The sequence below is a fragment of the Malurus melanocephalus genome, unplaced genomic scaffold, assembly GCF_030028575.1.
Source record: "Malurus melanocephalus ecotype Western Australia unplaced genomic scaffold, MMel_1.1 scaffold_571, whole genome shotgun sequence".
Taxonomy (NCBI): Eukaryota; Metazoa; Chordata; class Aves; order Passeriformes; family Maluridae; genus Malurus; species Malurus melanocephalus.
This window is the reverse complement of record NW_026623803.1, coordinates 17,970-41,193: the sequence shown is the minus strand read 5'-3', so window position 1 is coordinate 41,193 and position 23,224 is coordinate 17,970. Positions and strand designations below refer to the sequence as shown.

The following is a 23,224-nucleotide window of genomic DNA, read 5'->3' as shown; positions in this document are numbered from 1 at the left end:
TGCCAGACGGCACGGGGCAGAGGCGCGCGGTGACGTCAGCCGTGGGGGCTTTTGGCGGGTCTCGGGCGCCGCCTCGCGGTCATTGTCGGACAGCGCGAGGCGGAGCCCTGCCCTGACGTAATCGGTGGGCGCCGCGGTGACGTCATCACGGCCGTTCCCGGCGCCGCTCCCGGTGCCGCTCCCCATCCCGATCCCGATCCCGATCCCGCTCCCGATCCCGATCCCCATCCCCATCCCGATCCCCATCCCGATCCCCATCCCGGCCCCCGACCCGTGAGGGCGGCTTGGGGCGGTCCGATGCGGCGGCGGGCAGGATGCACCAGAAGCTGCTGCGCAGCGCGCACTACATCGAGCTGGGCAGCTACCAGTACTGGCCGGTGCTGGTGCCCCGCGGCATCCGGCTCTACACGTACGAGCAGATCCCGGTGTTCCTGAAGGACAACCCGTACATCACCGATGGATACCGCGCCTACCTGCCCTCCCGCCTCTGCATCAAGAGGTGAGCGCGCCCCGCGGCCCCGCGCCTCCCCCCGCCGCCGCCCCCGCTCACCGCCCGCCCCGCCTTGTGTCTCTTCTCCCTCAGCCTCTTCATCCTCTCCAACGAGACCGTCAACATCTGGAGCCACCTGCTCGGCTTCCTGCTCTTCTTCACGCTGGGCATCTACGACCTGACGGCCGTGCTGCCGGCGGCCGGCGCCTCCCGCGAGGACTTCGTCATCTGCTCCGTCTGCCTCTTCTGCTTCCAGGTAGGCACCGGCTGCAGACATTGCTGAACAACCTCCCGCTGGGCGGCCTCGGCTCGCYCCGGGGACAGCGCGGTTTGAGTGGCATCGCTCTTCCAGGTAAAGCCCYTGTGCTGGGGCAGATGTGATCTGGAATAAGCTGGAGAGAACTGAACACTGCTGGCACAGGACAGAGTCGGTGGTAAACAGGTGCGTCTGGAACTTGCGCAGCTTGAAGGGGCCCTGACGTGGCTGCAGACTGTGCCAGGTGCTGCTGGAAAGGGCCAAGCACCRGAGCATGGACATCAGCCGTGGCCTGATGGTCAGGAAGGGCAGCAGGGCTTGGTTTCTTACTTGTCAGATAAATCTGTTTCCACAGCAGACATGAGGTGTGTTTCCAGTGGCCACTGCAGCTCCTGTGACATAGGGTCCTTGCAAGAGCACAGCGAGCTAAAGGCACCACTGGTGTTCTTTGCAGGGTACAGGATGCCTTTGTAGAGTTGCAAGTGGGGAAGACTCCCTTGGCTGGCTGGGAAAGCACTGCTCTCCTTCCTGCCCTGCAGAAASTCACAGAGAACCAAACACTTCTCAGGGAAAAGATTTTAATGCAGCCTGAGAGCAAACAAGCAGCCTGCCTGTGTCTAAGAGTTAAATTTCTGTGTGTTCCCACCCAGTGAGTGCTGGGCAGTCAGGGCAGRTTTGGGCTTTGGGTTCTGCCTGTGGCAGTTTGGCCCAGCAGAATTCATCATCTCCCTGTTGTGGTGCACTGCTCCCTGGAGCAATGTCATCAGCTCATTTGGTGTCACCAGCCCACTCCTCTGACCTGTGCAACTGGTTATCGTGTTTTGCAGTGTCCTGCTCCTCCTGCCCCTTGCCACAAAAGCTTTCTGGAGGGCTGGCAGGGATGACAAGTGCCTGCACCAATGTGCACTGCACAACATGTCCCAAGCCAGGTGCCTGCTCCAGCTGCAGGGCTGCAGCTTGCTGTGCTCCCTTCTCCTYTGTAAGGAACTAACCCTCCTCCTCTGGACCTCTGTGCAGGTCTGTATGCTGTGCTCAGTAGGCTATCACCTGTTCTGCTGTCACCGCTCAGAGAAGACCAGCCGGCGCTGGATGGCWCTGGATTACGCGGGAATTTCCATCGGGATCCTGGGCTGCTACGTSTCAGGCGTCTTCTATGCCTTCTACTGCAGTAACGTAAGTCAGGAGCACGTGTCCTTACAGGGTTTTGTTCCTGTGCTCTCACTGCAGTTTCSTGCTGCAGGAAGGGGGGTCTGTGCAGGTGTCCAGACAGAACAGGAGTGGGGAGACAGGGATGGGAATTGCAACATGTCCCTCTGACCTCAGCAAAACTGAGGGCTGAAGAGACAAGCAAATGCAGCTTTTCTTTTCCAACTGTTGATCACTCAAGCCTCAATRCTAAAATGTCTCTCAAGGCAGGGAAACTTTACAGGTCGTACCTGTACACAGTGCCTGAGGGCTGATCATGGGATGTGTCCCATCACAGGTACTTAATTCAAACAGCATTGCCCACGAAGTAGCTGCCRTGAGGCAGAAACAACCTTATTTTCTCCTCATCTAGTAAGAGRATGAGTAAATGAGTTCCCTTCCATGGCCTGCCATGGATATGGCTGTCCTGGAGCTGAACTAGGCTGATGAGGCACAGGTGCACTGAAAACGTTTGGTGCAGGAGTGCTTGAATAAAGGATGGGGTGGCCTGTGCCCCCGAGCCAGAGTCCCTTCTCCTCAGTGGCAGCTGACAAACACTGAGCCCTGTGCTCAGACCCGCTGTGGTGCTCACAGCAGGGACAGCTTTTAAGGTATGGCTGTGTTCAGTCACTGAAACTTGCTGCCCACAGCTGACTTTTGCACGTGATWAGAAACCCACCAACTTCCCTTTGTTTCTTTCTGCCCTCAGTACTGGCGCCAGGTGTATTTGATCACTGTGCTGGCCATGATCCTGGCAGTGTTTTTTGCTCAGATCCACCCCAGTTACCTCACACAGCAGTGGCACAGACTGCGCTCCATCATTTTCTGCTCCGTGTCTGGCTATGGAATCATTCCCACCATCCACTGGGTTTGGCTCAATGGCGGTGTTGGTGCATCCATTGTACAGGTAAAACAAAAGAGAAGGAAATAAGCTTCCCTTTTGACTTGCCATCTTCCTTGAGTCCTGTTACACTTGGGGAAACAATGGGGAGCAGGAGTTTGAATTCCTTTATGGACAGAGTTCTTTTGGTTGATATGATCCAAATGGGAACACTGAGAAATGTGCTGAGCAGGGGTAGACATGCTGGGAAGCTCCACTGTGCTGTGCTGCCCTGAAGCTGCACAGTGAGTAGAAAGCTGGATCCAGGTGAGTCTGTGCCAGGACACGAGCAGCCTGTGCGGGCAGACTGCACCCTGCCAGGGCAGGGGCCAGGAGCTGAGGTGGCTGTGAGCAGGAAGGAGCCTGTCAGGCTGCAGGTGTGCTCYGGGCTGGCCACCTCCACAGCCCCACAGGGCAACCAGGAGACACTGGGATGATGGGATGGTTGTTTCCTCTACTGTTCCCCAGGCTGCCAGCAGAAATGAGCATTTACCTGCTCAGCCCTCTGTCTCCTACACAGTCCTCCTCTAACAGCTCTTTCCTGTTCCTGTTTTCCTGGTTCCCCACTTGGAATTACACTATGAAAGCAGCAGCACAGTGCAGCTAAAGGCAGTCTGGTGTGGCCCAATATGAAGCTCCCTGAAATGGCTGCAATTATCCTGGAACACCTGATGGTGCTGAAAGGAAACATTTCATAGTGAGGAGAAACTGCACACATCTAGGCTGGCCTGGATGGAGGGCTGTTCCCTGGGGTGAGGGTCCAGCCTGGTCCACAGTTTCTGTGAAATGTGGCAGAGCACCAAGTGGAAACATGTGTGGCCTTTCTACAGGACATTTCAGTCTGGCCCTCTAAAACTCAGATCAATAGCAGCTGTCCCCCTTCACTTCCCCATCTGGCTTCCCCTGGGATAACAGGATGGTGTCTGTGGTACACATTTTGTTTCCATACTTCAGGGAAATGCCCCACTTTTGGTAAAATACTCTGCTAAGGAAAACAAAACCCACATGGTGACTGAGTTGCTGGTTCTTARGCACTCAGTGTGAGCAATCCTGTGGCCTCCAGTGCAGCAGCTGTGATCTCAGCATAAGTGGGATGTGCAGTGCAGAGTCACTCACCCTGTCTGCTCTGTTAGGGTCAGGGGAGTGGCAGGTGTCCTTTCATGAACAGATACCATGTTACTGTAAGCTGCAATGAATAGCTTATGTGTAGAAGCAGACGAATAACAGGTTTCTTCCCACTCAGGCTTTCCCAGAGGTTGGTATTTGCATCCCCATTGGATTTGTGCACAGCTAACATAGGCAGGGAAGGAAGATTCAGTGTTGTCATGTCTTTTCCTTTTTTATCTTTAGAGACTTTTTTTCATTTTTTGGCTTCTAACAGAATAGGAGAGCTTCCTTTTCTTTTGCAGGAGTTTGCTCCGCGGGTAGTTGTCATGTACTTCATCGCTGCTGTAGCTTTTCTCTTCTATATTTCCAAAGTTCCAGAAAGATACTTCCCAGGTAGGAAATTCTCTTCTGGCTGGTTTTTTTTTTTTTCCCTGCAGTTAAGCTTCCTGCAGTGTTACAGTCCTTGCTGTGGGTCCTGAACTTCCTGGGAGAGAACAGGCAGTGTTCCCATAGAGTAAAACAGTGGGAAGAGGCAGACAACTTCTCTCCAGTTTGTTAAAGAACTTTCCCCATCACCCATCAAGGGCAGGGTGTCATGGAGCTCTGCAGGAGATTGACTGCTGATTGCACTGCACACGCTGTGGCCARATTGAACAGCTGAACTCCCTGTTGTCCCCACAGGCCAGCTGAACTACCTCGGCTCCAGCCACCAAGTGTGGCACATCCTGGCAGTGGTGATGCTGTACTGGTGGCACCAGTCCACGGTGTACATCATGCAGTACCGACACAGCAAGCCCTGCCCTGAGTACGGAGTGGACTTGTGAGTCAAGGTACGGCTGTTCCCACCCTCAGGGAATAGGATACTCTACCCTTGGGCTTAGGGAATCCTGGCCTGGAGCTCAGATCGCTGCCCCACAGTGGGTGCTGGCGGGTGTGATGGGTGCCTGCTGTAAATAAAAAGCAGGGATGTGATGCCAGGCACTCGGCTCGCCTGTGCTGCTGCACTGRGTGAGGCTCGCTGGAGCTGCTGGGCCCTTGAGCAGTTTTAGAGAAGGCTGGACTAAGCCCTGCCAGATCCCTTCCAGCTCAGTGTCAGATCTTAGTCTCAAACCATCATTACTACTTGTCTTTAAGCCTATTCCTTAGCCTTTTGTCAGATTTTCAGTCTACTTGGCATTGATCTGGATGTTGTGGAAATCAGATGAGTTGCTAATTATATGTGCACAGTGATTTACCTTGTTTCCCTGCTCTRTTTCAGAAGCAATAGGAGAGGATTTGTGACTTCGAGGATCTGGACCTCACGTGATGAACTGTGCCATGAAGTACTGAGGCAGTTCCTTTCCTGGCTCCTGGACTGTTACCCCTTCGCTGGGACAAAGTGTTTACTGCAAGCTTTGATAAAGCCAGCAGGACTCCAGGGATCTGAGAGGCATTTCCTTCTCAGCCAGTTCCTGCTCTGCAGTCAAGGAGCAAGCAGTGGAGCGGGACAGCAGAAGGCTGAGCTACCTTGGCATGCAGACCCCAGCAGGACGTTTTGTTCCCTGGCAAATACCAACGGCTCAGCCAAGGGTACTCAGTTCCAGGTTTTCAGGTGGTGTGCAGAATTAGGAGAGCATTCCTGCCAGTGTGCCTGGAATACTGTGGGAACTGTGGGATGCGGTCCTGGATTGCAACCACAGCCCCCGTGGGCTGTGCATCCTTTAGCCTTTGCCTGGAAGATGTKTTTATACTTCAGTGCTGCCACGGGAATGTATAAACTGGAATTCAGTGGACTTGTGTCTTACTCAGGACAAGCTCTTTTCTGTTCCCTGCGAGATAGGATCACATGACAGCCAGCACACAGAGATCTTCATTGCAGATCTTACAAAYTGCCTCCCTCGAGGTGGATAGTGCCATTGCTTGGTGACATTTCTCTAGATCCCTTCAGTAATCTGGAATCAGTATTCCAAAATATTCCAGGAGTAGCACTAAGCCTGTGTGTCCATGTTTGATGATGTTTTGCAATCAATGAACCTGCTGGGGATGAAAATTCCTGACCTTTRGCTTTCCTGCGTGTGAAGGGTTATACTGCAGTCACAAACACTGCTATCCAAAAGGACTCGCTGCCACAATCCTGCCACAGTGAAAATGCTGTCTGGACTTTCATGATTTGCTGTTAGGATCATCTCTTATAAAACGATCACCAGGAGCCATGAAATACAATGGTTATTAGGAAGCTGTAGCTCAGAACAATTAAGCTCCAGGAGTGCCAGTCTTCCAAAGAGCATTGAAATCCTTTGGACTTTGGGGTTAGAGTCAATGGTGCTGTTAGGACTAATGCTGAGTGGCTTTGTYCTGGTGTATTTGTCCTGTACTCCASTGGGAGAGGCTGRCTCTGCACAGGGCAGGCTCTGTGARTCCCCCAAAGCTGCCTCTCTCTGGACTCCTTGGCAGAGCCCAGGACAGGGCTCATTTTCTGCTCAGTGTGCCAAGGACACGTGCAGTGCTGGTGGAAGCCTGTGGACAGGCACCTGAACCTCTGGGCAGTGGAGAAGGCAGCATGGGAACTGCTGCTGTGCTGGACACGGATGCTGTCTGTTCAGGTTCAGATGGTGGTTTGGACACTTCTGGTTTTTAACTCCAGAAACAAGTGTTGACAAGAACTGACTGCATTAACGATTCAGCTCCCCGAGCTTTAAGCCTTTCAGTGTCATCACTGATTTTTTTAATGTTTTTAAACGTGACAGCCAAGTACGTTTCAAGTGCACTAATTACTACTACTGGAGCCTGACAAGGAATTTGCAAGTACAAAGTCTGTTTCTGGTGTTAGGTGTACAGTAATACCTGAAARATGTGTCTGTGCTCTGAAATAATACTGACTAGCATTCGCTAATGTATTTTTTTAATGGAAACTCTTAACTATAGCAGTTTTCACCAGATAAAGAAACTGATTGCCAAGCTGTGCATTTTTATTACCCTGACACAATTTATCAAGCTGCATGATGGTCTTTGATGTACATACTGAACCTATAAATAAATTCCAATTCATTGGCTGTTTCCTTGGTGTAACAWCATTCCTGCATCCCATGCAGCCAACAATAGATGTGAATGGCTCAACCCATGGAGCTTGTGCCACACGCTGGAGGTTGCACACACCGGGACTTTTGGAGGAGCATCTCTAGGTGAAATTGCTGATGAACTCAGCTTTCAGCCTGCTACCACTGTTCTTTATTAACAGTCCTACTGCTGCTCTATCTGTTCTTGACCATTTCCATTCTTACTGGTCACCCAGCAAGGAACATTGAAAAACCTGCTCCAATGAACAACTGCAGGAAGGGGCTCAGAGCACAGTATGCTTCTGTGCAGAAGTGCAGAGCTCAGTCCACAGCAGTGGCATTGGGAACTGCACACCTTTCTGCAGGAAGGAGTAATACTGAACCGAAGGAATTCAAAGTAATACATGATCCACAGATTTTTAACCAGTTGGACAAAACAAGATGATTTGCAGCAAATACAATTATTTAAAATACTCTTAAGAGATTCATAGGTGCTTACAGCCACAAAAATCATTCAGCAGCTCTGCTTATAATGAGTAAATCAAAGCCTACACATGAATACTTCCCAGTGCTGAAGAGACCCGCAAAGACACTGTTACCAAGTTCTTTTATTTAACAACTCCAARGATTTTATGACATACATCAGCTTCACAAAAAAGGTTAAAAGTTCTTGCTTTAGTAGTACACAGGAAAGCTTCAGAAACTTGAAGTCTAACAAGAAATGGAAGTGTAGTTCAGGAAAGTGCACTTAAAAGCTGAATGCCAGCAATTTTAAAATAGTTTTTATGCTCTTTAGTACTAGGTGATGCCTCAGGCACAACTTTAGCCATACATACCATCTCCTTGATTTCCTTTCAAAATAAGCACTATGGAACAGTAACACAGCAGCCACCCTTGGTGCTTAACTCGTATTCACTCAAGTCACAAAAATGATTGAGGCTGCTGGTTACCAAAACCACAGCAACTCCAAGGGGTATGTGATGCGTGTGAACATGTGTATATTTTATATATACTTCTCATATATAAAAATACACGATATAGTATAAAAACTCCAGATAAACTCTTATTCTCACAGTAGCAAATATATCAACTTATTTTCACAGTACTCGGTTTTACTAACTGGGACACCCAGAATGATTAGAAGCTTTTTGCTCCAAGGCTGGTGCTCACAGGCCCCCCCTGCTAGGGCAGCCAAAGCATTAATTAYATTAATTATACACCTCAGGGCTCTTTGAGTCTGCAAACACAAATACCGGTTTTTCCTTTCCATGACCACAACCACTAAGGGTTTCTAAGTACCTTGGGACAGACTCTTTCTCCAGCAGCTGATCCTAGAAGGCCTGTGCTTCAGTCCCTCAGCAAGGTCAAGGAAAACCTGTTCAAATCCACTGGGATTTGTGGCTGGAAGTGAAGTGTCAGCCCCTGACCTTGTGCTCTCGCTGCCACAGGCAGCACGTGCATGCCTGCTGTAACAAGGGCTTTTCTGATTCCAGTATGGTCACACTGCACACCATGGTGAGCACACAGGCTGGAAAAAGGCAAAGGATATCCCATTTCCTGACAGTCACACATTTCACCTCCTCTGAACAGTGGACAGTGGCTGAAAATAGCCTGACTTGGGTTTCGTTGCGTATAAAAGAAGGCAGTCAGCCTAGTGGGGCACACCAATCTCACCTGGATCACAAGAAAAGATGAAACAACTCTAGAGACAAAAAAGCTACATTTATGCAAAAAACTGTCAGATATCTCAAGTATGAAGAGCCAGGTTTGTTAAGGCCATTAGGAAGCAAATACCATGGGCCATAACTCGTGCACAGGGGTGTTACACCAGCTCTAGAGTCACTGSTGTCTGCAGTTTGCCTTTGCCTCACCTCTCCCTTCAGCTTTGCTGTGCTGCAACACAACCTCACACAGACCCTCTGCCAAAACCCCTGCAAAACTGCTCAGCCTGGAGTCCTGGGATGAACCAACAAGAAGAGAACACATTTCCTTCTATTTTTAATTCATCTGAACACCTCTGGCCAGACCCACCCAACAGTGGCTGATGGCCACTGTGTYCCACAGCCCCCACTCTCCTCCGGGCCCTGGAGCCAAGCCCCAGTGCCATGTGAATTGTTAACCTTTCTGGCTGCTTTTCCACTGGGAAGGCAGTAACACAATGGCTTTGGCAAGGACCAGCCACATTCAGGACCATGGTTTTACTCTCATGTTGTATCCACCCCATTGCCCCATTTGTCACTTCACTCTGTTCCAAGAGCTCTTCAGGTAGGTTAACAGTTCTGAAGGACACCGAGTAAGGCAGCTCATAAGCATACACAGAGTGAAAAAAAAAGGAAAAAAAGAAAAGATAGTTAACCTGAGTGTCAGAAAATGCTACAAAAATTGGCRTGTGGTTTTTACAGCCTTTGGCACCAACAGGTGAGAAGAGCAGTACTAAAGCCTGAAAACTCCTGTCTTGAGACATCTCTACTCACAATCCCTTAAGAGCTTGACTTCTTAGCCTGGAAAAGGCACACTGCACCAGGCACAGCTGGAATGCTCCACTTGCACCCTGTAASAAATGAAAGTGAGGAAGAGGAAGGTAGTGAGGGTGTACAGATAGCTATGARCTACTTTCAGATTCCAGGGCTAAGGAAAGCATCTCACTCACATGGATCCTAGGGGCATTTTATCAAACTGACCCCAAAGGAGTCACATGATTGGTTTTCAATGTATTTTCAGTGAACATTGTAAGGGATCAAACCCCCTTCTCAGAAATCTCAGGATCACAGCTCTCCTCATACCCAGCACGTGGCTTTGGGGGRAAAAAGCTCACAACCCTGAATATTTCACTTCACGTGTGACAGGGGAGTCATGAGGACACCTGGCCACAAGCAGTGGTGTCCTCCATGTACTAACATGCAGCTGCCTGCTCCTCAGTACCCAGTGGAGCAGATAAAGGCGAGACAAGGCAAGGAGCTGCCCCCCTCGCTGTGGCTGTGAGGATGGCCATGGGAGCCAGGCAGACAGCGAGGCTGTCCCGAGAGGCAGTGCCTCTGCAGAGAGTGCAGTGCCTCTGCAGACCGTGTCCTGGCTCAGGACGAGCTGTGAGGCAGCAGAGCTGTCCTGTCTGCACACACAGCAGCTTCCAGCCCAGGAACCAAACCCTGCTCAGCAGTGCTCACACCTCCTCCCATCAGCTGAGGCCGCTGCCCCGCACGCCCCTGAGGTCCTGTAAGGCTCTGGGGGTGAAATGTAGCTCGCTGGTCCAGCAGCCACCAGCTCCTGCTGGAACACAGCCAGAGCAGGGAAGCGTCTCCAAAGCTCAGTGCATTTAGCARAACTTAGAAGAGCATTAGGTTAAAGTCATTTCATAAAACACKTGTAAAAAATATAGAACGGGTTTGAGAGAATACACATTTTCTTTGCAATAAAAATYCAAGAGGCAAACAGACTCAAGTCCCAATTTGTAATCAAATCAATCCAATGGCTGCACCTCACAGTCAACTCTTGAAGTCACCTGAAACACCCCATATGTGCCCAAGGACAGCTCCTCTTCCGATGTGCTGAGGACTCTCCCAAGTGCTGCAAATTCCGGCGCGTCCCTCTTGGCTCACTCCCCTACATTCAGGCTTCTCACAGCTCAGTAAAGTATCTGCATCTTTAGTTTTGACTCTACATTTCCAGTTTGCTATTTTACATTAATGGCACTTACTATTAAAAAAATAATTAAAAATTGACCACTTAGGCACACAAAAAAAATAAGCTGCCTTCCATCTCTGCAGCTGCATAGATGTCTGCCAGGTCCCAAGCCATAGCTATGCTCTGGAATTCTGGGCCACAGCCTCTTGAGGAAGTGGCTGCTTTATTTKTATGATTAAGAAAGGTAGTTTTCACCTAGGAAGCAAAGACTTGACTACTTCCAGCACATAATCTGGATATTAGTATGTCTTGGCTCTTAGGTCTGCTGAGACATGAAGAAGCACCGCCATTCATTAGCCCCCTGTAAATAAGGAAAACGTTTTCCATGTGCTCCTTGCCTCTTCCTCTCCACCTGGGCACATGGCAGGGGATGGAAAGGCAACACCAAAGTGCAGAACAACAGTATGTCCCAGGGCCCCAGGTCAGTGATTCATATCCAATGCCTCGTTTCATTTGAGGAGCCATCTGCCATAAGAAAATGACGCTCCTGATTTGTATCTCTTTCCCTCAAAAAGACCCCWATCAGAATTATCAATTGCAATTCCATCGTGCAAGCAGGCCATTGCCTCCTCAACCTGAACAAGCTGTGCAACTCAGGCCCCTGGCATTTCAACCACATGAATGACTCCATGAAACCTTTATTAAGGGACTTGGAGAGGCGGAGTGGGAGGAACCCATGGGAAGCCTTTACTGTTTGGAAGGAAACGGAGCTGCTCCAAAGGGATCTAACTCCAGAGCCTGCTGTGATTGGCTCTGTGTGCTCTGCACCACCAGCTCYGTGAAGGGCACTGCACCAAAGTCATCTGTTTTCAGCCCGTCCCCACCGTGAACGGCCCCGTGCAAGGAGCTCTGCCTGGGCCTGCCGGCCACGACGACGGCCCCGTGGTCCCCGCGGCTGTCCCCAAAGCCCTGGTGCTGGCTGTGGCGCATCAGCTCCGGCGGCTGGAAGGGTTTGGCTCCGAAAGGATCCAGCAGAGCCTCGTCCGGCTGCAGAGGGTTGGCTCGATCCTTGCTGTCGCTCAGGGCCACGCTGATGTTCTCCTTGGAGTCGGAGATGGTCAGGAACTCGTTGCTGCTCTGCGAGTCCCTGCGGCCGGCCTTGCGGTGCCGGCGGGCGCGCTCCGGGGTGCGGTAGTTGGGCTTCAGCCCCTTCTTGGTGCTGCTGGGGGTGCCGTGGTGCCGCTTGCCGTTGTTCTTGGACACCTCCTGCTTCAGGCGCCTCTGGCGGGATGACAGTTTCTGCAGGTTCCGCTGCTGCTTCACCTTCTGCTGCTGCTGCTGCTGGCTCTCGGTGATCTCCTCAAATGGAACCAGCCCAAACAGGTCCTCTCTGCTCCCTGCAGACGGCTGAAAYGGGGTGCAGCCAAAGATATCCACGCTGTGTGGAGAGGTGGGGGAGAGCAGAGGCTCCATCCCCGACCCCTGCCCATCYTGCTGGGGCACCTTTTTGCTGAAGGGAGCTTTTGTGAAAACATCAAAGTCATCCTGCTCTTGGCTTAGGCTGGGAAAAGCCATCTGAGAAGAAGCATCTTTGTCCACCTTCTCTCTTGCCTGAGGTTGCAGAGTGAAAAAGGGCACAGCCCCAAACACATCAAATTCTTGGCCAGGGTTGATCACAGTGCTTGGCACCTCAGGCGGGGACACAGGCACCGAACTGGGCTCTTTGATTTCACTGCTGCTCACACCATCTCTGAACCGAGTGCCCAGGAGCCCTTCAACACATTTTTGCTTGGTACGGTCACAATCAGAGTCAGAGCTCTGCTTCTCTTCTTCCTCTTCCTCCACCTCTTCCTCAGAATCCATAAGAAGAGGTCGGTGACCTGAATTCTCCGGTTCTGTATCATTGTCATCATTGAAATCTCCATTCTCTCCATGTAAGACTTCTTCATCCTCCTGCTCTTCTTCTTCCTCACTGCTCTTGGGAGAAGGAGGATCAGATTCAAAATCACTCTCTGACTCCTCACCACCTTTTGTCACTTGTCCCTCTGCACTTTTCTTCCCTGGCCGGGGATCTCTAAATGCATGGCTCAGTTTTCCAGCCTTTGCTGGGGTCCCTAAGTTATTTCCTTGATTGCTGGCTGAGTTATCCACTTGTTTTCCTGGGGAACCTGCAGGTCCAAAGAAAAAAGCAAAAGAAAACTTAAAACATACAAAGGCAAAACTTACTGCACACATCCCACAGCCACACAATGCAGGAGCTGATGCAAACATATATCCTGTACTTATGGAGGAAAATGGGCTAAAAATCAGATCTAATATTTCAAGCAACACTCAAGTCAGAGTGCTGCCTGCTTTATTTCTCGAGCACAAGGTGCCTGGAAATACAGTACCAGTATTTTGGGGGCATAGAGAAGGGGCTGCTGGACACAGCTGWTCTCTAGAGACAGCTTTTCAAACCCAGTCATTATACAGCCACTCTTCTCTGGGGAAATGGGAGGCTGCAGGATTTAAATGTTTAAATTTTCTGTTTTATTTTTTTTTTAAGCAGACAACCTATTTTTTGATGTGCTTCTGCTTCAACAGACTGCTCTGACAAACAATGCTCTAGTCACGAGAGCAACTCCTTCTAACTTCTGCAGCAAGAGCACAAAAAGCTTTTGCTGTACCTGAAGCTTGAGTCATGTGCTTTCTGCTTTGTGTCTAAATAGGACCTGTCAGTTCAGCTGCTCTATGGAAGGAARCAGATCTCCTGATTTTTCTCTGACAGCTTCCTCGTCACTATTCACTGACAACTAGAACTGAAAGAACAATTCACCARTGAGTCTCTTGTGGTGTGGTTGCCTTGGGAACACTGGAGGCAGTAAAAAATTTGCAGCAGCACAGAAAAGAGATGGCAAGWGCAGGCAGGGCAGGCTGCACAGTGGCACTGGCACTGCTCTCATCACTTAGCAAGCCCAGTTTGTCCCTGGGTCAGAGCCCTGCACTGTGGGGAGATGCCTTCAGGAGTGGACCTCACCTAACCAAAACCAACATCTTCCATTTAGGGCTTTGTTACCCAAACATTAACGTGGAACCCACTCCAAGTGTTCACAGGATTGAAAAAGCTAGGGATGGCTACAGGCATCCACTGTTTCTCAAAAAAATATCTTCAGCCTGAATACATTTCATAACTCTTGTTCTTGCAATATGTGAAGTATTTTCTCAGCTAATGCCTTCTCTCATAAGGAAWCTAGCATGCAACTTCCACGCCAAGTGGGATTCTTTTCTTTCTATACTCCAGTATTACAACAGCCATTTCTTCCTTTTCTAAAGGGAATTAACAGCTGATTTCCTCATCCACCAGCTTCCTCACTCCTTTGCAGTTACACTTAAAATAATCAAAATTCAGCAGCAATACAATTTATGTATGGATKTAAAAACAAGATGACCAGAATGACTAAAAACATCAGGTGATTAAGGCTTTGAGCTGTTTCTTCTTGCCTTCTGGTGTCAGATTGCTTCTTATCTGCTGTAATTTTAAATGCTACATATTTGCTTTACCCACTAAATTAGAATCTGGATTATTTTGCTGCTTACTTTAGATTTCCCAAAGGTACAGCTTCACATTGCACTATATAACCCCCTAGCCTCCAAATCCTGCTGTTTCCAGTATTAACAGGAACACTTATGTTAGCATAAATGCAAATAGATTTAAAAGAAGAAAAAGGGACTATTTCTAGGTTAGATGTTAACAGAACTTACACAACAAAAGACCCAAACCTTTTCTCTGCATCCATATCCACAAGAGTTTACAATCCCAAGGAATGGTTAGACCATTGTACTGAAATCTCAATACGCAGTAAACAACTAATAAAGCAATGTTTTTTTCAAGGAAGAACTGAACCACAGTGTTATCTAATATACCTGACTGCCCAGAAGGTTTCAATATTAAGTGCTGCCATAGTCAGAGTACGTAGAAAACAAACTGTAAAGAGTRCTGACAAGACAAAAGCACCCAAGCTCTAGAGCTGACCTGCTGAAGGGGCCATTTGAGGCACACAGGGTGCTGCTCTCAGTCCCACATCTCTCCAGACACAGGGTACAGCAGAGGACATTTCCCACAGCACTCCCTGCACTGCTCCAACAGTCCCAGAGAGCCACCGTCAGTCACAACTGGGATTCCTGCTGGCAGCACACACCAAATCATCTTGGCAATCAGGCACCAAGGCCAGGCAGCCTTTCAGGAGACTGAATCAGCACCTAAGGTGTCCTCTCCAGTCTGACACTGCAGTYTCCAGAGGAACTAGGAGCAAGCCAGGAACAATTCACTGAGCAATCCCTCTTGCTGGAGACATGCATGCACAGCAACACAGAAGCCACGTGGTTTCTCCCTGTACCTGGAGATCTGAACCACTCCTGAAGGAAATGCTGAGCACCTCGCTGGCTGACAAAGGCAGAGCCAGGGAAGTGCTTGAACAGCTAACAAGAACACTGAAAGTCTGAAGTGCTTGTTCTGGCACGGGTCAGTTCAYTGCACCCACTGAGGGCAATGCCACGGCATGCTGCATATGGCACACAGCAGCCTTTGTGTGGGCACGGGTGAGGCAGCCAGCAGCAAAGGGAAGCTTRAGGCATGCTTTTGTAAATGTCTGTCCCTGCACATGGGAAAACAGGATCCAAAGTATCTTCATTCTGAGGCCACTCMATGATACAGCAAGAAGACTCTTTGCAGTTCTAACACCATCACAGCAGACAATAACTGCATCTCAGCTCAGCAGTGGCCTCTGAACACATTGGTTTCCAAATGTCTCATTTTTTACCCGAGATTCCTCCTCCTCCAATCTCCTTGCCAGAGTTATCAATGTGCCTTGCTTATTGAAGCAGGAAACCAGTGTCTAGATACTATGTATGGACTGAGATTTAATCAACAGCAAGTAGAAACTCAAAACCTTCACTAAGAGCTCTCTATTACCAAAGCTGCAGAGGCAGCGTGTGTGATCCTGCATTGACARTGTCACCTGGAAAGCAAGTGGCACACATCAGATGACACTCGGAACAGCAACTGCTCCCGATAGACGGGTTTGAAGAAAACACTTTTATTCCAGAAACTATTTCCAGAATGGTGACATCACTGCTCCCACACTGGAGGGTGTCAGGAGAGAACAAGCATCTTGGTTTATCCTTCTGTGAGCGTTCAGATGTTAGAAACAACCAGAGGCACCTGCTCCAMGCAGAAACTGAGATACTCATCTTGAACAGCTTTAGCCCTGTCTGGCCAACCCTGAGGGAACAAACCATTGCTGCACCCACCTTTGCAGCTGCAGTGGCTTCAGGTTAGGCCCAGGAACAGGTATAAAACGGCATCAGACAAGAATCAAAACCAAACCAAAGAAACAAAAACATCCTCCCTAGAACTACTGGTTTTTAAAGTATGATAGAAATGGTTTGATTTTCTACACTACAAKTGCCCATTTCACTGCTAATGAAGTTAGCAAATGCAATTAAGAGACCTGCACACAGAAACAATCCCCCAAAAAGGGCAAAACCCCTGCTCAATGGCAACTGAATGCTCTGGCCAAACAGATTGCCAAACCAGTGTCCTGTCACGTTGATTCCATGCAATCTTGTCAGGCTACACTGCTGCAGAGACTGTTCAGATACACATTTACACAGCCATGCTGCACACTGSTGAGCAACATCTGTTTGCAATGTGCCCTGCAGATTACCACACTTCTAATCAGGTTTGCAGCTTGTAGGGAACAATTGTTCTTTGCTCAAATGCAAGCCAGGTGGAACATCTTTAATCATATAAGAAGATCCCAATCTTCAAGGAAATTTTCTGTTCTGATGTTCTTTTTCGAGACACGGGATTATAAGAGGATGAATTCTCTCTAACAACTGCAGTAATTACATGCCTTCTGCTGGTCCCTCATTTTAGGGTATTGCGGGGGTGGCCCAAGAGTGGGGCAGAAGAGCTTTAAGCTCCCTTGGAATTGGGAACATACTGCCACCATCATTTCATAACAATTTGCCACATGTCAGCCCAAGGATTACTGGCGGGCTGCAACTMAATCTGCACCAGTTCTCTGACAACAGCCAGGGCAGCAGCTGCTCAACCATGTAATGGATTTACACATCTTATCACCTTCATTTTCAAGAACAACAAAAATGGAAGAACACCAYACTTGTGCCTGGCAGCTGTTGCTGACATGCTTTTAAATAATTAATCTAGAGATTAAAGTGAAATTAAATTTAAAAAGTGCAATGTGCTACAAGACTTGAAAAAAAATGTAAGAAASCAGTAGATTATTTTGAAGAGAAAAAGCAGACTCTTGGCAGAGCGCACACATATTTTTACGTATGATGGGTGAACAATTTCAGGTTACTTAGGAAGTGTTACCTAGAATAGCTGAAGTTCAAGATTACCTTCATAAAGGGAAATATCCTGAACCTGCATTCAGCAAGCACTATGAATACCTGAAACCACAGCCAAGGAGAAGGTACAGAGTAACATAATGAGTACAAATATTGATATAAACTTATTTTGTCAAGCAACCTAAACCTGGAATGCTGTACAACAGCCACATCACTGAACAGGTYTGGGCATCTTTTGACATTCAACAGCATCAGCTGTCTAAGAAACAACAACTGTTGGCAGGAGCTTTTTTCAAGCTGTAAAAGCAGCTCAAGTCTTTTTGTTTCTYCTGGTCTGATATTAATGATTTCTTCTTAAATTCTAGTGAGCTGTGTCTCACTTCAAGGCCCAGACGGCACGGTGGTTCCAGGGCTCCACAGTCACGGTACAGAACTTGCAGGTTTGAAACCCTGCTGGAAGCAGTACACAAAAGCCAAGTGAATGAGCAATCAGCCCATGTCTGTTCCTGTGGAAGAGCACACGGTTGTGCTGTGACCCACTGCAGCAGGGATGTGTTCAGGCTCCAGACCATTCCCAGGGCTGGCACACAGCAGGCTGGATTCCTGCAAGATCCACACAGCTGGGACAACAGACACCACCACAGCACACAGCCCCTCTTACTCCAGGACTGACACCTCCAGTGATCACTGAACATACCACCTCACAGAGTGTGGGAAGTCTGCAAGTCAGAAGGAAGCAGCTACACAATTGAATTCGCTTTTATTCAGTCTGCACAGAGAATATGCCTGCAGTGGCTCAGAATGGGTTCCCCATGCAGGTTACAAAAACAAAGTGACTTAGTCAAGCAGCACCACGTCTACAGCACACATGATCCAYATAAATCTTCAGGAGAAGTGTTAATGAGATGACCTGAACTAGAACCCTATCCCAAGATCCAAGCCAGGAGAGCGCTCACAGAGATTCTCCACAGCAGCCAAAAGCCTAAAACAGTTTCAGGCAACATTTCCCAACACCTCCACTTCTCACAAAGCCCATCCATATAATTTTGAGAGTTACCTCAGTTCTTGCATTGCTTCTGGGATTTGCARTATTAAGCTGAGGGAAGCAAAAGACCATCCTAGCTCGGCTTCATCCCACRAACCATTAGTGTGAACAAATGCAAGATGGCAAAAGGCACCAAGTACAACTCACCAGTAAACTACTAAACTCAAGACATTCCCTTCTTACATTGAAAGCAGCACAAAATTTGTTTCTCCTGAACTTCTGAAATACTTCATAATAACAAAGGGGATTAAACACAAGCTGGTTAACATACACTTGAATAAAAAACTTCCATTTCAAAACACTTGAGCACAGGAGATGTTTTTTTTCCACTGTCACCATCAGTTGCAGCCATTTCAGAACCAGGATCTGTTTTCCACATGTGAAGTGTCTAAGCACCCAGTGCTGGCCATTCAACTGTGCTGTCTTTTCTCCTTTCATTAAGAAGTTTGCAATGTCGGGTTTGTTTCTATCATATCAAGCACTGGAATTCTCTCCCAGGCCCATTTTCTTTTCCAGTCATCTCAGGTCTTAGGATTTTACAATTTTCCACCAAAATGCAGGCATAAAGTAGTGTGTGTAGCAAGTTTACTTGTGAGAAGGCTTTTAATAGGATACACAGTGAGGATGAGAGACCCCGAGAGCTTCCACAGTGCTTCCCTATTCCCCAGACCAAGAGGAACCCGAGAGCCATCAGCTCATTTCACACCCCTTTCCCTCTGTGCTGCCAAGGGACATGTGCTGCTGCTGGCTCCCCATTCCCACCAGACAAGAACAAGCACAGAAGGTCAGACAGGAAAGCAGCCACAGTCCATCCAGTGCCAGGGTGTTTTCCTGGAGATCCTTGCAGCAGTGCCAGYCTGAAATGCACTCTCAGCTCCACAGGGAATACCACAAGTCACAGCAGTGCAGGGATTCTCCCAGCGATGGCCGAAGGTTCCAATTCCAACCTGTGCTGCTCCCCTGCCTCACCTTCCTGGACACAAGTTAACATACCTGGTGACACTTACTTTGCCAGACTGCCASCACTCGACGTTGCTAAGTCAAAAGAGGACATGTGATATTCATCATCTTGCTGCTGTCCCTCAGGAGGTGACAGGAATCAGTCACTTACTGAGTGCAGAGCTGCTTTCAGCACACAACCCTTATGCCTCCAAAACAGAAGRAATCCTCTGGATGGCTCTACTCAGCCAAGCCCACATATACCATTTATACACCAGACCCATGCCACAGCAAGGAAAACCAAGCAGAAAAAAACCCCACCCTTTTGAGGTGAAACCACAGTCAGCACTGTAGAACGACTTCAGTAAGAACTGCCACTTTTCAAGAAAGGCAATTTTATTTAATTTGAAGATCCTGTGTTTATAAAGTCAACATTTAATCTCACTGTAATTCAACAAGTCAGAATTCAGTAGTCAGAGCCCTGGGCAAACAGTGCTAAGACAGTCCACATTTGGCCCGAGACATGTTACAATAAAGAAATAAAACTTGTGCTTTAACAAGATCCGAGAGTCTCCCTGCAAACACTGGAATTGCATTCCAAGAATAAACCCCTGTTCCACTTGCCATGCAGTCACCTGCCCTTAGATGCCCTGAGTAAGGTACACAGGGAGTTTACTTCTCAGTTTCATGTTTCACAAACACAAGGAACAAACCAGAAAGAACATGTTACACAACAATGTTAAGTACAAGCAGATATCAAAATATTAGGGAGGGACATTTGTCAAGTTTGCCCCAGAATGCCCTCAGCAACAAATTAAATATGTCCAAGTCAACAGCCTYCTCCTTTTCTTAGCTGTCATACAACACCTCTTTTCAAGACATTACCAAGAACAGTTCAGTGGGGAACACAAACCAGCTTTTAAAAGATGAATATYAACATTTGAAGATTGATTGTATCTGATTTGTTTAATGAGAGCAAGTCACAGTTAAYGCATCATTAACAATACCTTCCTAGAAACCAAGCTAGTATTTACTCTTGTTGAAATGCCAGTTACAAGTCCATATGAGAAAACACTATTGAAAAATGCATGATTTTTTTTCCCAGTGCCACAGCTACCAGTTCACAACCAGCTCATCATGTTTTGAACAGCCTAGTATTTCAGTCATAACTGAATTTCTGGGTTTTTTTCTTCCCCTTAATAGAAGGCAACTCCCTTTTTTTTTTTTGTAAGTCAAGAATTAGAGCTTGGATTCCAAGTAACAAAAATAAAGCACAATATAATACAGTGAGGACATTTGTTACAATCTAMAGCTATATTATAAGCATCTGAAGAAACAGTAACAATCAAATGCATTTCCAAGACCTCCGGTGAGGAMAGCAGGAAAATAATCTCTGGACACRAGGGTATGAATACTTGGCAGGGGACTGAGTATGTGGTGGTCCCCATCTTAAATTAAGTGTAAACTATTCCTGTTCATTTTGCATGTGAATTCAGGCTCACCTACAAGTCAAAGCAACCTSTGGAATGAAGATGCCAGGGAAAACCCTTCCAAACACAGCAAACTCTTCTTCAYTTAAATGGCTGGCACATGGCACTGAACGACAGAACATGAACAAGATGACAGAAAGCAAACTTGTCCTGAGTGAGCAGAACAGAAACACCAAGAACACAGTCCTAGACAAAGTAGAATGAATTCAAGTCTGCGGACAGGAGCAGCCATGGACACAGAGGGGTTTTTACCAAAGGCTTTGAAGAACACAACAGCATCACCCTGTTCACCATTCACCAGTRAAGGAGCACTGGTGAGCACTGTGCAGCCCCAGCAGAGCACCCCCGAGAATGCAAGATCTAAGGGGAAGATACTAACTACAGTTGACCCCGCTGGTTTATTTTAAGGCATGTTACCTGAGCTTTTAAAGTTCCACAAGAACAGTCTTTACAAGTCATACTAAGGCACTTTTATCACAAAAGAACTCTCAACAAAACCTAAGCGGCTCCAGAAGTGACTGATGCTCTTTTTATCATTCAGCTACCACACAGGCTCTACTTTGTCAGGGGTACCAAAATAAATATTAAAGTGCTGATCAACCAAATGTTAAAACTATTGCTTAAGTTGCAGGATGATGCAGTTTCCCTTTTAAAATGCCCACATAATACATTATTTTTACTTCCATTGAAGGTAAGCATAGYCAAAGCTGAACTGAAAAGCAATAATGAATGTCCACCCTCCCCATGTACAGACAATATAMAATGTTTGGGTTTGACTCAGCTTGTACCAAAACTGTGCATTAAACATGTAGAAGCTTACTGTCTTCACTTGGCTGGAGAACTGAACTACAGAAACAGTGGAAGTCAGAAGCAGACTCCAGGGAAGGAGCCAAATTTGGCCTCCAGAAGGAATTTGCTTTCAGCAGAAGCACCCGTAGCTGTGCCCAGCTGGTGCCCATTGCTCAGGCCTGCAGAACCACCCCCTGTCCCAGGGCTCCACTGGCACCAGGAGCTGCATGCAGAGTGGTTTTAACTGGAGCTCATCAATAAATACACATCCCTTCAATGCATGTGCTGTTAGGAGGCAGCTGAGCCCTCTGCCAATGTCTCATCACTGAAGTGCACACTTGAGCACACACATCCACCTACAGCTATGTCTGTGTACAGCTACGAGCTTATCATGTCACAGATGGAACTTGCCTTGCTGAGAAATGAAAGGAACAGAACCAAAGGGATCTTCAGGAGGACTTGTCTGTGGAGCAGCATGTGGCTCCACATTCTTATCTGAAGATGCTCTCCTGTCCACCAGCCTGTCTGTAAAAAACAAAATGAAACAGAACAAAAAGTAAAGCAAAATAAAATAAAAATGGCAGGACTTATASCTACACAAAGCTATGCACTGTACAAGGTGAGGCAGGAATATATTCYCTGGCAGGGGGTTTTGACAAAGAAAGGCTCCAAAGAAGCCCATTTCTTGCCTGCACAACCGGTCTGGGCAGCTCCTTCCCACTGTACAGCCTGGCAAGGAGACAGGCAGTGTGCCTGGGAGGCTCTGCACCCATACCTGTCCCTGCTGGAGCACAGGGTGATCCTGAGCCCAGCAACAGCCTTTGTGCAATCTATAAAAGCCAGGCAGGGGTAGTTCCCCGGGGACAAAGCAGATTCCCTTGCTTGGTCCCAGTTCTGCACAGATGATTAAGTGGGTACAGGAGCTGTTTAAGAAATCCAYTTCCTCACAATGCTGTCAGMAATGCAGCATCTTCTGGCCCATCAYTAACCCACGATCACAGCAACACCAACAACAAGAGCCAGGAGCTGTTATCTGTCACTCCGTGTCTCAGCTCTCCACAAAGGTGCYCAGTTTGGAAATCTCCATCCAACTGCACATTACCTGGTACTGCAACCAGCATCACTCTGCTCGGAAAACATTCACCAGGTATAAGCAAGGTATTCTGTTCTAGAAATTGGACCCCTTTTCACAAGAGAASTAATTCCTTCCCCAGCAGCACCAATCACTGCACACACTGCTACTAAGCCCCTCAGCACATGAAATCTGATGGTAATGCCAGCCTGACAAATTGTGACATCTTCATCCTCTTAGAAAGGCACTGCCTATGTTTACTTAGGTGTTACTGCCATAAACATAAAAGCTTTTAAAATAGGTGACAGATTCAGAAACATCTTTAATTTATGTATAAAGCATCAGCTCAACAATACAAACCAGGCTTGTGAAAAGAGAAAGGAAGGATTCATGTTTGGAACACTACTCAGCACCACATAAACCTACACACGTCTATATGTTAGTTATAAACKACAGGACAGCAGTTGGTTTCAGCAACAGGAAAACAGAACCACTCAGCAAACTTGCACCTGCAATTCTCTTTTCTCTAGATGACAAGRAAGTTATTTAATACTCAACAGCCTTCTTCCCTCATAGAAGATAACCTACATCTAAAGAGAACTCAGCCTTGAACCTTAACACATACCTAAGGAAATCCCACTAAGTGTTATGCAGTTAAAGACAATTTTATAGGTACAAAACTTCAGTGTACAATAAATCTCCTGATTTCTCATCTGAGAAGGTACCAGCAGACAACATGAAGTACACTACTGCTTTGACTGCAGCCAAGTCATTACCATTGCCAAGTACACTCCTACCATCTTTGGCACAACACCCTTGGTATCCAAAAGCCAAGTGAGAAGGTCTCTGAAGGCTGTGATCTGTCTATCTACATGGACACAAACCAGCAATGTTCCCCCTTTCCTGAGGGCACCAAGGCCAGGAGCTCAGAGCAGCTGTGATCTGTTACAGATCTACATGG

General features: G+C 47.7%; 2 protein-coding genes across 3 annotated transcripts in view; one reads left to right on the top strand and one right to left on the bottom strand.

Moving 5' to 3' along the window:
• Nucleotides 1-135: 135 nt before the first annotated feature.
• On the top strand, nucleotides 136-6,295 carry PAQR3 (progestin and adipoQ receptor family member 3). Of its 2 annotated transcripts, XM_057382503.1 has the most exons (7): nucleotides 136-499; nucleotides 584-746; nucleotides 1,764-1,919; nucleotides 2,641-2,838; nucleotides 4,221-4,311; nucleotides 4,600-4,748; nucleotides 5,177-6,295. In XM_057382503.1, exons 1-6 carry the CDS (start codon nucleotides 315-317, stop codon nucleotides 4,740-4,742), a joined length of 936 nt encoding a protein of 311 aa, XP_057238486.1. In that variant the 5' UTR covers nucleotides 136-314; the 3' UTR covers nucleotides 4,743-4,748; nucleotides 5,177-6,295. The 2 variants fall into 2 exon arrangements, with proteins under 2 accessions (XP_057238486.1, XP_057238487.1); XM_057382504.1 differs by lacking the exons at nucleotides 136-499; nucleotides 584-746 and adding an exon at nucleotides 766-932.
• Nucleotides 6,296-10,005: 3,710 nt separating this feature from the next.
• BMP2K (BMP2 inducible kinase) overlaps nucleotides 10,006-23,224 on the bottom strand; it is a gene marked incomplete at its 5' end in the record, with an annotated part of 28,277 nt that continues 15,058 nt past the window's right edge. The window contains 2 exons of the mRNA XM_057382499.1: nucleotides 10,006-12,742; nucleotides 21,603-21,716. Of these exons, the coding sequence (XP_057238482.1) occupies nucleotides 11,322-12,742; nucleotides 21,603-21,716 (1,535 nt within the window). The remainder of the gene's footprint in view (nucleotides 12,743-21,602; nucleotides 21,717-23,224) is intronic.